This window comes from Dasypus novemcinctus, chromosome 15 (assembly GCF_030445035.2).
Source record: "Dasypus novemcinctus isolate mDasNov1 chromosome 15, mDasNov1.1.hap2, whole genome shotgun sequence".
In the NCBI taxonomy this organism is placed as follows: domain Eukaryota; kingdom Metazoa; phylum Chordata; class Mammalia; order Cingulata; family Dasypodidae; genus Dasypus; species Dasypus novemcinctus.
This window is the reverse complement of record NC_080687.1, coordinates 60,404,012-60,420,726: the sequence shown is the minus strand read 5'-3', so window position 1 is coordinate 60,420,726 and position 16,715 is coordinate 60,404,012. Positions and strand designations below refer to the sequence as shown.

General features: G+C 34.3%; 1 protein-coding gene across 30 annotated transcripts in view; it reads right to left on the bottom strand.

Moving 5' to 3' along the window:
* MYCBP2 (MYC binding protein 2) overlaps positions 1–16,715 on the bottom strand; it is a 263,861-nt gene that overhangs the window by 221,055 nt on the left and 26,091 nt on the right. For all 30 annotated transcript variants that reach the window (XM_058276528.1, XM_058276529.2, XM_058276532.2 and 27 more), the window contains exons 2-5: positions 15,801–15,876; positions 11,151–11,366; positions 4,648–4,801; positions 1,294–1,490 (exon numbers count right to left, since the gene is read on the bottom strand). In XM_058276528.1, the coding sequence (XP_058132511.1) occupies positions 1,294–1,490; positions 4,648–4,801; positions 11,151–11,366; positions 15,801–15,876 (643 nt within the window). The remainder of the gene's footprint in view (positions 1–1,293; positions 1,491–4,647; positions 4,802–11,150; positions 11,367–15,800; positions 15,877–16,715) is intronic.

The following is a 16,715-nucleotide window of genomic DNA, read 5'->3' as shown; positions in this document are numbered from 1 at the left end:
TCTACAGGAACTAAACTTTAAAATTTCTCCAATTCCTAGCTTCCAAAAATGTCTTCCATTCTTAAAAGTTTACACTAAAAAAAAAAAATCCTTTACTATAATTTTGGTGGAAACGGGGGAGGAGCAGAAATTAAGATGTGTCTTCAACATGGCTCTTTCTATTTCTCTCATACTTCCTAAGAGGATAGCAAAGTTTGAAGTAAAACCCAGGGCTATAATATGCAGTTTCTGATATATTCTTTTCTCTTTCCTTCTGATTTTCTCACCCCAACATGTGGCAGGACTTAGATTAATCTATTCCAAAAAACAGGATTTCCTTAATCTGAGGATTCTATGTCATCCACCAATTCTGAAAAATCTTAGCCATTATTTCAAATACTTTTTCTCCAAAAATATAATGTCTTCTTTTGGAACTGTAATTATAGTAATTAGACTTTCACACTCAATCATCCATGTTTTGTTTTTATTTTTCATATTTTCTCTCTCTCTTTCTGTGCTATATTCTGGATAATTTATTCTTCTTTATCTTTCAGTTTGCTCTTTTTATCTTTGACTATATTATCCATTGATTAACCCATTCTCTAAGTTTCTAATTATAAATTTTTTTTTTCATTTCTAGGAGTTCAATTTGGTTCTTTTTCTAATCTAATTACTTTTTTTATTGTTATTCCTTAAACATACTTTGGATAACTTATTACTTTAAAATATTAAATATATGTCATATTCTAATAATTTGTATGACTAAGCACTTGGCAGGATTGATTCTTGTTGAATTTGTTCCTAATAACTCCCAAGGACGGTGGCTTTTGTTTGTTTGAGGGCTTAGATGCAGTGGTGCTTAATCTGTGAGCCTTGAATTCATTCCCCTAGAAAGGATTTTAGTTCCTTTCAATAAAGCAGCCTGCAGTACTACCATCCCTAACATACTTTAAATTCAATCCTAGGCATAAGCTTTTTGGAGCAGACAGCTAATATGAATTTGAATCCCAAAACAATTTGAGATATTAGAGTTATGATTCTTAGGGAAGACTTTTACCCTTGCACCTAGAGTCAGTTCGAGAGTTTTGTGAAAGGAAGTTGGTATTTAGAAAGGAACTAAATTGTGAAGAAGATAAATTATGTTAAAATAATGAGCTTAATATGGGATTTTTGCTGGGGTTTGGGTGATGAAGAGATACAGTAGGTATTACTATACTGAGTGAGGAAAGGCAGGGAATTCATACTGAGAATTCAAAATTGAGATGAAATTGCAACTTGACAACTTATGTTTAAGCAGCGGTAAATATCAAATACCTGAATAGTTTGGCAAGCATGGCTGCCATTGTTGGTGAGGATAGCAGAGATGGCCTGAAGGGTCCTTCCTGTTTCCCCCCAAGAAGCCACAAGACTAAAGAGGCAAGCACAGGAAAGTGCTGTCAGGGACTGCCCTGTGCTGTCATTCATTCCAGTACTTCGAACAGTAATTTCCAAAAGGAGCTGGAAGAGAGACTCTGTAGATAAAATATAACTCAATTATATCCATTCAATAAAAAGAACATTATATGTGTATATTTATTAATGTATACCTTGCCTTGTTACAATAAACTATTTAAGGTAGCTAAAACAGTTACTTTGCCTTAATTCCTTTCTAGTTACCCTTCCCCGCAACAGTTAAAACATTTATGTAACAAGGCCTTAGTCTTACTAGACACTCTCCTTTCTATCTTAGTACCTTAATACATGCTGTCTTTTTAGTCCAAAACATGTATAACTCTATTAATGCTGATTCACCCTTCAAGTCTCAAATGTCACATGTTCAGTGAAATCTGTTACAGACTTTCAGAACACCCTCTAATTTCCCCCATACTATTTACCACATTTATAATTACATGTGTCCAACTATTCCATAAGGACAGCAACAGTGCCTGTACTGGTCATTACTCTATCATCTACTTTCAGCACAGAACATAGCAGGTGCTCAAAAATTTGCACTAAATAAATGAATGACCTGGTAAACCAAATCCTAGCATACTATTTTACAAATGTAAACTGAGCTGACATTTAAAGAAATACTTGAGGACAAATATTCTAACCTTTAGCTGTACAAAAAGAAATGAGGGATGACCATTTAAGTAGATGAACAGTAAATCAAATCCATTTGTAAAGAGTTGAAACTTTTGTAACTAATCAACAATGTATTCTAATAGTAAGAGTTACTCGAAACTGAATGACATGAAAATACCTAAATGGAAAAAAAAGGGTTAACTCACGTGACTGTGATCAAATACTATACCAAAGGAAAAAGGCAAAGACAAGCTTCAGAGGAAAAAAAGGTTTTAAAGAACCAAATGACTACTTACATCTTTGAGTTAATTAAAGAAAATTAAAATAAATTAAGTGATAATAAATCTCTTATACAGAAAATTAAGTCAAAATAGTAAAGAGATCAAGGGTAAGAGTTGAAAGGATAGGAGAGAGAAAGAGAAAGTATGACCAAAGAACTAAGGAGTATAATACGTGGAAAAATTAGGTTTTCTTGCAGTAAGATTTGATACTAATAATAAAAATGAGTACAAAATGTGAAAGGTTTGATAGATTTAAGATGATTAAGCTAAACACACATTATAATTTCAACAAGCCACATAAAGAATAAGATCTATTTTGAACAGAATAAAAGAAAAGGAACATTTATGTATAGACTGGATATAAAGGAATATGTACAATAACTGAAAGGAGACAAAAGAATTATAGAAGACCTAGGAGGAAAGAAAATGATGAGCATGTTGTTCAAAATAAATATATACAGGTTTTAGTGGTTTTATTAAATATTCAAATTAATTGATAACTGACAAATCAGAGCTAAAAATTACCAGTAAAATACTTGAATAAAATAAAGTAAATCTTCAGTAAAATGTCAAGCCAAGAGCATATCAGAATGTTAACAAGATTGATCCCTGATGCCACCAAAATAACAAGGTGCTTACTTCTTAACACGCAGTACCTTCATTACAAAGAAGCATTTAATAATGTTTAAGGGAGACTGGGTTGTTTTAAAAAATCTTCAGCTTGTTTTAATGGTCAGGATAACTAGTATACCCTATCCTTGCCTCCCACCACCACGCCCCACATTAATACTACAAAAAAATCAAATACAGAAACTAAAGTACTGTATGTGGCCCAAAAAAAGGGAAAATGTAACATGTAACTAGGTTCATGTAATTAGGTTTGTAGGTTCTCACATGTAGTCTGGTAAACCCAAATAGCCAAGTAAAGAAAAAGGACCAAAAGCTAATTTAGACCAGCAACATGGTCCCCAGGACTCATCTGGGAACTTACTAGAAATGCAGATTTTTCAGTCCCACCCCATATATACTTAATCAGAAACTCCATAGGTTAGCTCCAGATGACTCTGATATATGCTAATATGACAGAGCCTAACTCTAGTACTCTGAAATTGTACCCCAAAGATTTTTTTTTTAAAGACTTATTTTTTATTTATTTCTCTCTCCCTGCTCTCCCCTCCCCCCCACAAGTTGTCTGCTCTCTGTGTCCATTCGCTGTGTGTTCTTCTGTGACCGCTTCTATCCTTATCAGAGGCACAGGGAATCTGTGTTTCTTTTGTTGCGTCATCTTGTTGTGTCAGCTCTTCATGTGTGTGATGCCATTTGTGGGCAGGCTGTGCTTTCTTTCGCACTGGGCGGCTCTCCTTACAGGGCGCACTCCTTGCACGTGAGGCTCTCCTACATGGGGGACACCCCTGCGTGGCACGGCACTCCTTGCACGCATCAGCACTGCACATGGGCCAGCTCCACACGGGTCAAGGAGGCCCAGGGTTTGAACTGCAGACCACCCATGTGATAGGCGGACACCCTATCCATTGGGCCAAGTCTGCTTCCCTACCCCAAAGATTTAGGAATCTACAAACTCTTTGAAGGCCCATGTTCAGCATCAAAGAAAAGCAATTAAAAAAAAAACAAAACAGAAAAGCAATTAGCCAATTTAAAACATAGGCTTCCATCTATATTTTAGTTCCTTAATACCTTTTGAATAAGAGCGCCTATCTGGTTCACAGGATTATGTGTTCAGCTTAAGTCACCGGCATGAAATGCAGGCACTGATAAAATTTAAAAATCCTTGAAGAAAAGCAAAAAAATTTTCAATGGAAATTGTTGCTAATTCAGAAGCCCTAACAAACGAATTTTTATTTATGATGAATGCAAAAGAATTGTTCTCTTTGTTCAGAAACTAATTGTGTTGTTTGGGATTTGCTCCCTTTTTACTAACTTATTTTTTAACCAAGTACCCAGAGTAACATGTAAAGTCAGAGAAAGTGAATGCTAACTATTTTGGCCAAAGTTTTAATAAGGTCAATTTAATAGTGATTATAAGACTTGAAGATTACCTCTGAGTTCCAAAGATTTGTTTTTTTTTCTCTCCATTATCACAATAATCAAGAAATGTCTATGCTTGAACTCTACACTCTTGAATCCTAAATCCAGTGGAACATGGTTTGTAAAATACCTTACAAATTTACAGGGATGTAAAAAAAACTTATATCCCTGCTGTTTCATTACCATGATTACACAATACACGATTTGCTGTTGAATCTGGCTCATAAGAGAAGTCATTTAGTTTTAAATGCTCCATTCAGTGAGTTTGGGCTCTTACCGAGGACCTCAGGTGGCTCTGACTGGAGACCTTCTGGCTGCTGACCCTGAAGCACATTAAGGAGGGCTTGGAGACTCCTGAGGCACAGGGATGGATGAGAAAACCGCGTCTCCTTGATCAATTCAAAAACTTCACAAAGTCCAATCTCAATAATCTATTTAAATTGAAAAAAAAAAATTATACTTTCTAACATGCCAGCTAAACACTTCCCAGGCACTTTAGTTGGTGCAAGTTACTTTCCCAACAAATGGTAAACCACTGCAATATTAAAAAGGCAAAAACAAAAGATAACATATAAAAGTAAAAACAGTATGCTTAACTTCTAGATTTAGAAAACCTTTGTCTCATGGCAGTTTAAAAAGCAGTTTTAGTATAATATAATAAAACATTATGAAAACTGTTTAAAAACAATGCTTTTGATATAATAGATTGCATTCACTCAGAAAAAATAAACTATATTAATTTAAAAGATTCATTTGATTGCATTCAAGTAAAATTCAGCACTCGTTTGTCCAAGATCATATTAATTGTTACTTATGACCACAAATAAAGTCAGCATAGTATATAGAGTAAAAGATTTCAAAAGGAGTTTTCATCTTACCCTTTCCTATAATAGAACAAAATCACCATATTATTATTTATAGATAACGTCCATTATTCTTGTAGGAACATCACAAAAAGATTTAAAAAATGCTTAGTTAAAATATTATTGGTACTTTTTATTTGAAGTATCTTATCAACCTCATAAGGACCAAGAGAAATATGACCTAGTATCTAGCAAAAGATAGATCAATCTGTAACCAAAGATTGAGAGAGCAAATTGTGATGAACTGGTATAAGATATACCTTCAGAGGACTGATAAAACAATCCTTGATAAAATTTCATTTCTCAGGCAATATCAACATTTTGAGAATCGGATGTATAAAGTCGCTTCAGTAGGTGTTAAAAGAAAATTATTCACAAATTAACACAAAAGGTTAAGGCTATTTAGCAAAAATTTATCAAAGCTTTAATTCTATTAGACATGAAAGTGAAAGAATCTTTTAAGATTTTTTGTATTCATTCATATATTACATAAATATTTCCTAAGCACTTTCTTTGTACAATTTACTACAGGAGACAGGAAAATACATTAGCCCAAGAGTTAGGCACATCGTAGGTACACAACAAATATGTTTACTTGCTCAGTTCTATGGTAAAAACCACTGCAATTCAGCAATGTAGTTTCCAAATAAAAGTCAAATCAGTTGTAAACAAGTCAGTTGCATTTCTGATAATCATCTGCAAGGTTTCTAAAGAACACACATATAATTGAGAAGTCATAAAAGCTAGAAGAATTGGCTTTAGAAAAGTTATCCAAAATCCTAGCAGGTTTAAGCTTGATTACAAAAAGATTACAGAAGTGCTTGTACAGAGTTTCAATGGATTTAAATGCACTAAACAATGACATTTTCCATTTGATAAAGTTTCTTTTCCTGGAATGGACTAGAAAATTAAAACATGCTGTCCAAGAATTCCATCCGCTTATGTTTTTATAGGAAATGGAAATCTGAGGTAAAAGGCTCCTAAGTACAAAATGTGGGGCTCTATTCTTGGACCAATGGGAGACTACTACATCCTAGCATTCTTTGAGGTTGCTTACTCTTAGCTCCAAGAAGATTATTTTGATTTCACAGACAACATTTTTGTCTAGCGCTCATTTACATAAAAAAATTATTGAACCTTGCCAGAAACAATCAGACTACTTACTGACCAGATTCCTGATTTATCTCTCTGGTAATAACAACAAACACATGACAAAAGGTAACTCAGTTAGACTACCTAGGAACAGAGTTTCTAGCTGGATTGGCAAGCTAAATTTGGGTCACTGATCAGGACAGAGAATTCCCTACCTATTTAGGTTAAATACTGTAGATTCTCAATGTAGATTTTTTTCTTAATAAGGGGGGGAAATTAGTACCTTTCATAAGTGATATATATTCAATAAACAACAAAATAAAAATCAACCTCAAGTTTCCCAAACTTTTAAGAAATACTAATGTTTACTTCTGAGTTATTTAGGACAGGAACCAAACATGTTCTAAAATAGGTATATTTCTGAAGTCTGGCCAAGCAGAGGGTATTCTACCATATGAATAGGAAACGTCTGTCTTAAGAGTCACTGAGAGGACACTATACTTCCTCTTCCCTCATAAAATTAGGAAAGGTATGAAAAGAAAAATATAGTACTGTAAATACAGTATGAATTCATTTGTGTAGAAATAAAGATAGTTTTAATGTATATATAGAAAAAATGATGAAAGAAATAAAAATGTTAATAGTGGGTGTTTTTTTGAGTAGTGCGATTTTAGAAATTATTTTCCCTTTATAATAAATGGTCTGCATTTTTCAAATTATCTACAATGAATATGCACTTTTATAAATATCAAATAAATTAATAAATAGGACTAAAATTATTAACTATACTAATAAGATACATTACACTTAAATATTTTCAATGATAAACCATGCTAACGACTTGTGGCAGTTTGAGATTACTTATGAATCCCAAAAAAAGAGAGATTATGTTTGTAAACTTATCTACTCCTCTGGGTGTGATAGATACCCTTTGAATACATAAGATACAGCTAACATGTCCTGATTAAATTACCTGTTAAGATTAGGTCTTTGATTTGACTGTATCAGTAGGGCATGACTAGGGTTGAGTCCCTGCCCCTTTGGTGAGCTGATATAAGCAGACACTCACAGAAGCCCACACTGGAAGAGAGAGAGAGCTCCATAGATGTGGAGAGGAGATAGCTCTGTCTTGTTCGATCCTGGGGCCCCGGAGAAAGATGAGACATTCGGCTGATAGTTTGCAGCTTAAGACAACAAAGCAGCTGAGCAAGCACTGTTAGAGAAGACCTATGCCAGACTACAGCTGAGATTGGAAGAAGCTGGGCCAATGGAGCCTTAAGAGGAAGAAGAAAGGACAGACCAGGCAGAGATCGCCTGCCATCTTGCTTCAACATGTGGCAAGTGACTTTGGTGATGGCAACCTTGAGTTCGGTTCTTTAAGGCCATGTAACTGTAAGCTTTCACCCCCAAAAAATAACTTTTATAAAAGCCAACAGATTTCTGGTACTTTGCATCAGCATCCCTTTGGCTGACTAATATACCACTAAAAATACATGGTTGCCTTCCATTCCTCTTCAGAAAATAGTCTTCTGTATATTTACTGAATTTTACATTTACTGTTGCTTTCAAATAATTAAAGCTTAAAAGCTGTCTGTTATACTTGAAGTAATTCTGAGCACAAATAACTACCAACACAGTCAATCCAATGTCAATGCTAGCCACAGAAAAAAATGACAGAAAGAGTCTTTCAAGGTTTTTCAAGGTTTGCGCTAAATCAAACTGTATTTTTCCAAAGGTGGTTCACACTAATAAGTGTGAACATAAAATTTTAGCTCTCACATTTATATTTAATTAATAATAAACTCTGCCATTAGAAACTGTATCTTGTTCTATTAAAAAGTCCTAGAATCAGTTCTCTAATACATATAAAATATATCTTAAAAAGCTCAAAAGGTAATTAAAAAGTAGATTTATATACTATTGTGTGAAGTAGTCTGTCTTTAAAAATTGTTCATGTAAAGCAAATAATAGCTAATATTTACAAAGTATAAAATGTAGAAAATCTAGAGGGGAAAGGGAAGAGGGGAAGATGAGGAGGCAACAGTACAGAGGCAGCTGAAGAAAAAGAAGAAGAAAGAAGGAAAAGGTGAAAGAGAAGAAGAGGAACCATTCTCTTTCTCAAAATGTGTGTGAAATGTCTAAGTTCCTATCCTCTATTATGCAAAATTTATCTACAATCTCTCCTGACTTCCTTCTTTCTCTTCATCCTCAGAGGAAAAAGCATTTTACTACTTTATAAAGTTAATTTTTCTACCAAAGTTTTTGATCCTATTCTCTCACATCTCTAAGAGAATTTTGTTCTACTTCTGCCCACACAGTGGTAACTCCAAATCTAAATTTCTAGATGTGATGTGCCAATCATTCATATCAAGCAAACTATGATCAAAAATATCACCTGAAACTTTCACCCATGCTCCAAACCACAGCATTCCATTTTCCTCTGCAGAAAAGCATTTCAAGGCTTCTTCCTCTCTCCTCATATCTCATTCATACATCTCACTGATTCTCCAGAAACTTTCTTTGCTCAGGTATAAAATTATTCTTAATAAATTTAAGTGTTCCTTGAAAAGTAACTCAAATTCACTTGCAGCTACATTTTCTTGTTTGCACCTAACCAACGCTTACAACTATAGCTACCATTTATTGAGCACTTAGTTTGTACCAGGTACTCTTCTCTCAAGGACTCAACATCTGTTAACTCATTTAATCTTTACTACACACTATGAAGTAGATATTATGCCCATTTTATAGATCACAAAATTTTGAACCCAGGTAGTTCGATTCCATAACTCATGTTCATAACTACTATATCATACTGTTTTCTGATGGGTCATATTAGTAGAAAACTCAATATAATTCATTTGGACTATATGATTTTAATTTTCTTTGAAAGATTCTCTTTATTGATTCTTTTAAATCTGCATCTTTTGATGCTGTTGATCATGCTGAGAAATATTATCTTAAGAATGCCAGATTTTTCAAAAACACACATTTACTATGAAGCTTTTAAAACAGTCTGAGAATCAGTTATTCTTGATTGTACAGTATATTTTAATTTGAAACACAGTTTACTGTCCAAAATCTGCACAACTACATGAAAGATTTCTCTGGGTTTTTATTTTTCCTCTCAGTCTGAACTTAAGCAGGGTTATTACTTGGTACGGCATTACTCACCCATACAAAGAATTAATGGTATATTACACAAGTCCTGAATCTTCACCTAACTTGTTTTTTGTTAAGGAGGTACCAATAATCAAACCCAGGACTTTGTATGTGGGGAGCAGGAGCTCAACCACTTGAGCTATATTCACTCCCCATATCCTAACTTAACTATATTTTTCCCCTTAATTTCCCCTAATGAAGCATAAAAATTTCATAATTAGAGACCATAACCTCTACCTGGAAAGGTATATATGGTAAAGATGAACATGTTTATTTTAGATTGAAGAAAAAAGCTAATGGATTAGAATAATTAAAGACAAGGAGAATGGGAAGAGGATTTGGCCCAATGGATAGGGGATCCACCTACCACATGGGACGTACAATGTCTGGCCTCCTGACCCATGTGATGAGCTGGCCCACGTGCAGTGCTGATGCGCGCAAGGAGTGCTGTGCCACTTGGGGTGTCCCCCACATAGCGGGCCCCCACGCGCAAGGAGTGTGCCCGTAAGGAGAGCCGCCCAGCATGAAAAAAGTGCAGCCTGCCCAGGAATGGTGCCGCACACACAGAGAGCTGATGCAGCAAGATGACGTAACAAAACGAGGCACAGATTCCGGGTCCTGCTGACAAGAATACAAGCAGACATAGAAGAACACACAGTGAATGGACACAGAGAGCAGACAAATTGGAGGGGGGGGGCGGGGAAGGGGAAAGAAAACAAACAAACAAACAAATAAATAAATGGCAATGGAAAGTGAGGGGGAAAAGGAAGAGGAAAGGTCCTCCTCTGAAACAATTAGGCAGAGACAAGGATATTTGAAGAATGGCGATTAATAACATGTGATAAAGGGATCGTTTAAATATGTCTACATTTAGAAAAAAGCAATATATATGAGTCATTTATAACAATGGTTCCATTTTTTAAATGTCTACATTTTCACCTATTATATAGAAAAATTATACTACAATATTGCAAAAAGAAGAGAGTACATTAATAATAGTTTGTTCTATTACATGTTTCTACAATACCAATTTGCTTATTTGCTTCTGATAATATAGGATTTGTATTGTTTCATATGTAACTTTTTTCTTAGGCAAGGGGAACCAGAAAAGCAAGAATATAATTATAACCTTAGGCAAAAAAGGAAAAAGCTCTCAGCTCAACTGCTGCACAATCAGGAGCCATTCTAGTTCTATTTCAAGAAATATGCCGGGCTTCCTCTCCAAAAGGGAGCACTCACAGCTTTCCCTAGTTCTTGGCTTGTAGCAGTTTGCACTTCCTCCTGTGCTCACCTTAATGTTAGGCAGCCCATTGGCTCAGCGCTCACCTCCATATGCAAAAGCTCCATGCCTATATGCCAGCATTTCTACTCCACTGTTATTGTATATTTTTAATATCCTTATGGCAGACTCCAAACCACTGATCTCCCTGCCTGGACTTTTCAAGCACTCCCAACTGAGTTACTACTTTGTGACTTTGTTAGTGTTCTGGTTATAAAGTTGCACAGAATTTTCCTGGTCAACACCAAAACTATATTTTTTCTCCATCAGCCCTTTTATTTTTACTGCAAAATTTTACAGAAAGCAAGGTATTTTATCAATGCATATATATGAATTATAGTCAAAACCCTGTACATTACGCATCAAAATAACTCAGTGATTTACCTTTGGAAGCTTGATAGGGGGCTCTTTGGATTCCTCCTCTTCATCACTATCTGATTCTCCACTCTGCACTGAATTCTTAGATGCAGCTGCCAATGATGTTTCTTTTTTCTGCCATTCCAGAACGCAATGGCGTACATTGCAGTAAATATTGAAAGCAGAAGGATTGCTATGTAGTTTGATATCTGGTATAATTACTGTATTCTCCAAGTTTTCAGACTGAAATACAAGATAAAACATTCCAAGTTCATATTCATTTCTATCAATATCAATTCCAATTTTAAATAACAAAAAATTAAAGATCAGACAGGCTAACTGACACAGTAGAAACTGAACTTAAGTCTACTGTCTCAACTTGCAGTCCCCTTTCTACTATACTTCACTACTTTTGTGTGTGTGTGTAAGGTACTGGACCGGGGACTGAACCTGGGATATCCTATGTGGGAAGCCGGCACTCAACCACTGAGCCACACTGGCTTCCTTGAGCTGGTTAGTTCATTTGTTTACTTGTTGTTTTTTTTTTAATTTTTAGGAGGCACCAGAAACCGAACCCAGGACCTCCCATGTGGGAAGGAGACACTCAACTGCTTGAGCTACAGCCACTCCCCACTACTTTTTGAAGAACACGGTAATAACCAACCTGACAAGTTTGGCTTTGTCAAGTTGGGAAAGGGACAAGCAAGGAACTTAACAGAAATACACTTTTATTCCCATTTATGAACAGAGACAACAAAGCTTAACTACTGGAGTATCAAGGGATATTGATTTGTGAGTCTCAGTGGCCTAGCACAAATGTTGAATTACATTTTTATTTCTTTTATAAGTGTGTATGTGTATTTATATGGATTTATACAGAAATTAGTTGGGTTTCAAAAACAATTTTTGTCAACTATTGTAATTTCACTCTCTTTCAAATGACTGTAATATGTAGAAAACTGCAGATTTTCCACATATGCCTCCCTAAAGCTCTTTCTTAGTTCTCAGTTTTGAAGAAATCTTGTGCTCAATTTCATTGTTAAAACTAAACAATTTCTTTTTGTGCCTAGCATTTTATTCATCAGACAGCAACTGCACCTTTAAGATCAACATTTACACTTGTAATAAAAATAATTATTTTAAGATATTATACCAATGCGAATTCCAACAATTAGAATATGTCCAGGAAGTATCCAAGATTAAAAAAAAAAAAATTACATCTCAAGTAAAAGAAGCACTTGGTTCCAAAATTCTACCCATCTATCATAAAGGCTTAAATATATATATATTATACTCTTTGTTAAATAAAAGTTATATTGAAGTTAAATCAGTATGTAATATAATAGATACTGATTATAAGAATATTGAATATAATAGGTGAGAATGTCTTCCAAAAAGAGTTTTAAAATATATATTATTCAAATCCAACAATATATATAAAAAAGAAAAATATAAGAAAATGTCACTTCTTCCCAAATCTATAGATTCATTGTAACCTCAATAAAAATTCAAGAGATTTTTATTAATGGAAATTGACATGCCAATTATAAAACTAATATAGAAATATAAAGAACCTAAAATGGCAAAAACAATTTTATTTAAAAAAAGACCAAAGTTAGAAGACATACAACATACTAGTAGATTTCAAGACTTAATATATATATAAAGCTATATGGTATTGGTGTAAAGATATAACTACAGATAAATGGAAGAAAATACTGTCCAGAAATAGGCCCAAACAAATATGGTCAAATGATTTTTTTTTCTTTAAAGGATACACTGGGGACTGAACCCAGGATCTCATATATGGGAAGCAGGCACTCAACCACAGAGTTACAACTGCTCCCCAGGATCACAATTTTTGAGAATGATGCCAAGGCAATTCAAAGGAAAAAGAAAAGACTTTTTATTTTTACCAAGAGGTGCTGGATAAACTGAATATCAATGTGGAAATAATTACGTGCCAACACTTACGTCACATCATAAACAAAAATTAACCTGAAATGGATCGTAGACAAAAATATAAAAGCCAGAAATATAACATTTCTAAAAGAAAATATAAAAGAAGATCTTTGTGACCTTGAGGTGGACAAAGATTTCTCAACTAAGAAACAAAATACGTGAACAATATAAGAAAAAAAATTAGATTTTATAAAAATTAAAAACCTTTGCACCTTAAAAAAAAGCAAGTACAAAATGGGAAAGATTATTTGCAATACAGAGATCTGACAAGGTCTTCTATGTAGGATTTATAAAGAACTCTTACAACTTAATACTAAGAAGACAACTCAAAAGGGGTGGGGGCAAGATTTGAACATATACTTCACACACATAAAAAATACACGAATGGCCAAAAGGCACATGAAAAAACAGTCATTAGTCATTAAACAAAAGCAAGCAACACAGTGAGACAGACTTTCTACTTGTTAGAATAATCTAAAATTTTAAAAGCTAACAACATAGTTTATGAGGATACAAAGCACCTAAAACGTTCATACACTGCTACTGGGACTGTAAAATGGAACAACCACTTTAGAAAACAGTTTTGCAGTTTCTTTAAATGTTATCATGCCACCCGTGATGAATTAGTTAACACTACAAGTCTGCTTGCTACTACTTGTATTTTCCAAGGGAACCATGATTGACCCTTGGCCAACCCTTGGAAATGTGGTCTTCTGAGTGTTATTTTTGTAATTATGATGTTATATACCCTTAAAATAATGGACTATGCCTACTGGCCTGTCAGAATGCTTTGCACAAACACCAATATTAATGATATGCACCTGGTTCCATTATTGAGGTCCTGAGTGTCACACTTCATAGCCTGTTGCATAGAAGGATATGCCAATGTGACTAAACCCCATAAAAGCCTTAGACCCTAAGACTCAAACAGACTTCCTTGGGCAGGGACATTCCACATGTCCGTATGGCTCACTGCCAGAGAGAACATGCATCTTGAATGGCCTCAGACTAAGAAGCCTGTGCCATAACTCTCTAGAAGCCACCATTACATATCTTTTTCTTGCTGCTTCTGATCCATATACTTTGCGAATACGTAAAGAATGCTTTTCACTTCCTTCTTCTACTCTAAATGGAGAACCAATGAGAGGAGATAAAGTGAACATGTATTATTTATCTACCCAAAAAATTTTTCTTAGGGTAACCATCCCTCCTCCATTCCATGTAGCCTGCCCATCAGGATGCTTGCCCACCCCCCAGTCCACCATCACAAGGTTAAAAGCGCAGCTGATTCTAACCAATCAATGTATTTCGTCTCCTTGGTCAAAGTCACTGGTGTAGGTCAGTCAAAAATTCTACCCAAGATTTCTGCTAGAACCAGTTGGAGCTCCCGACTGCATGAAGATGAAGCTACCAGCAGCCTACTCTTCAGCCACTGGCAACAAGCCCACACACAAAGGAAAGCAAAACAAAAGATGAAGATGTATATTTTATGGTATTATATAATCCTTGCAACTAGCTGTATATCAAGATAGAACCACAAAATAAATTCCATCCCCTCACTTTTTTACTCTGGTTTAATACTTTGATGTAGATTTCTCTCAGTTACAACAAGAAGAATACTAAAAAAAATTAAAAATAAAATAAGGGGGTTGGGAGGAATAATTGCCTCATTTTAATGTGATAAACAGGTCTGGCTAAGCTGTTGTTTCTCTACCCAAAAGTGGAACTGTTCAGAAATCATAGTTATGACCCACCTCTTTCTTTTGTCTAGCCTCTTTAGCACTGTTCAGTAGAAAAGATATGCTTTTATAGAGAGTGGGATCTTGTCACTGAAAAATAAAGAAACACTAGATGGAATTTATAGAGAAGATTTCTACATTAGGTAACAGAAGAGATCAATGATCTTTAATGTCCCACTAAAGGGAGATACTCTGTACCTCATTTTCTTTTGCATAGCCACCACTGTGAGCATGGACAAAAGTAGCTCGGGATATTACACAAGCACCGAAAGTCTCCCTAACTCACTTACTTTCTCATGTCAATAGAGGCATATGATGAACAAAAATCCAACTCCCAACTCCCAAACCAATTTTACTGTTTCTAGTAGATAGAGTCAGAAATAAAAGAAGAGAAACGAACATATTCCCCTAAAGGACTGATTAAAAACAAGAATAAATACTAAGTAATTTTCAGCACCCAGACATTAACTCCTAGGCTACTAGTCAAGAAACACCCAAAATCAAAGATAAAACTAATAGTGAAATATTAACAAGGGGTTTTTAAAAAATTACTTTAAGAAACTTTTAAGACTAGGCTCAACTAGGCAATGTAAAAATACTTTTTCTTGTTGTTTAATGTAAAAAAAAGTATGCCTCTACTATTTAGCAATCTGTTAGGCTTAGGCACCCTTACTATATTTAAAGTAATTTCAGAATCACCTATTTATCCATATCTTCATTTCTGTATGAAAGAGTAAAAGATCAAAATAAGTCTATTTCATTCCTTTTTTTTTTTACAATAAAGTTGTTTTTCTAAAGCAGATTTACTATTTAAAAGTCAAAATTTACTTCAAATATCCTTTTAATTAAAATTACTTCAACACATAGAAACAGAATGGTGTGCTAATTAATACTCCTATCTTCTTAATATTAGTATTTTTATTCAAATCACTGTATGAAAAAGCTCTTATTTTCTATAAGCTGCCAGCAGCTTTACCTTGCTTCTTGTCTTCACTTTTGATTTGCTCTTCTGTTTTCTTTTCAACTTCTTCTTATTTAAAGTTTTCTTATTCCTAAAAAAAAAAAAAAGTGAAAAAAATACTGAGGAAGGTTCATATTAGGACATATTAGGACACACAAAGCTATTAAAAATAGGTTATTTCCAAAGTAGACACTTAATAGTTCTCTTACAAACTCATTATTTCTATGAAATAATGCACTCTAAGTAGATGTAAATAACACTAACAAAGTAGTTGTTGAGAAGATAATACAATACTGTATAAGCAAAGAAACACATATTAATAAAGGATTAGAAAAAAGTGAATTCTGCAAATACTTTTTATAAAGTTTAAAAAAAAAAAAAGACATCAAAGAAACCATTTTTTAAATTTTATCCAATAGTGGGAATGCTAATAAATATGAGCTATGTCCTCTTGCCCTCCACCAAAAACAAACAAACCCCTTTTTTGGTGGTAGTGAATGCTATCATGCAAAAAGTCTCAATAGTGAATTCTTACTAAATTACAACAGGAAAACCCACAACTGATACACTTTACATATTCAGTCAGATTTCCATTACCACAGCCCTAAAGCCAAGTTATTCTTTAAGGAAAAGGAAGCCCTTGAGTGACTTTAAGAAAGAAAAATATGTGGTAAAGAAGAAAAATTACAGTGAAAGAATTCAGAGGCAAGGAAAACATTTTATTTTCATTTCCATTAATATCTTTTACTGCCTACCATGGTGAGGTATGGTACACACTTTAGAACGCACTATTAGTCACTAAAGATTCAAGGAAAAGATAGTTCTTACCTTGAAGGAGCTCAGAGACTTAAATGGAAAAGCACAGCTTAATGATAAAGAAAGATGATGCTATAGCAATAATAAAGATAAAAGGTAATAAATGAAGTCCCA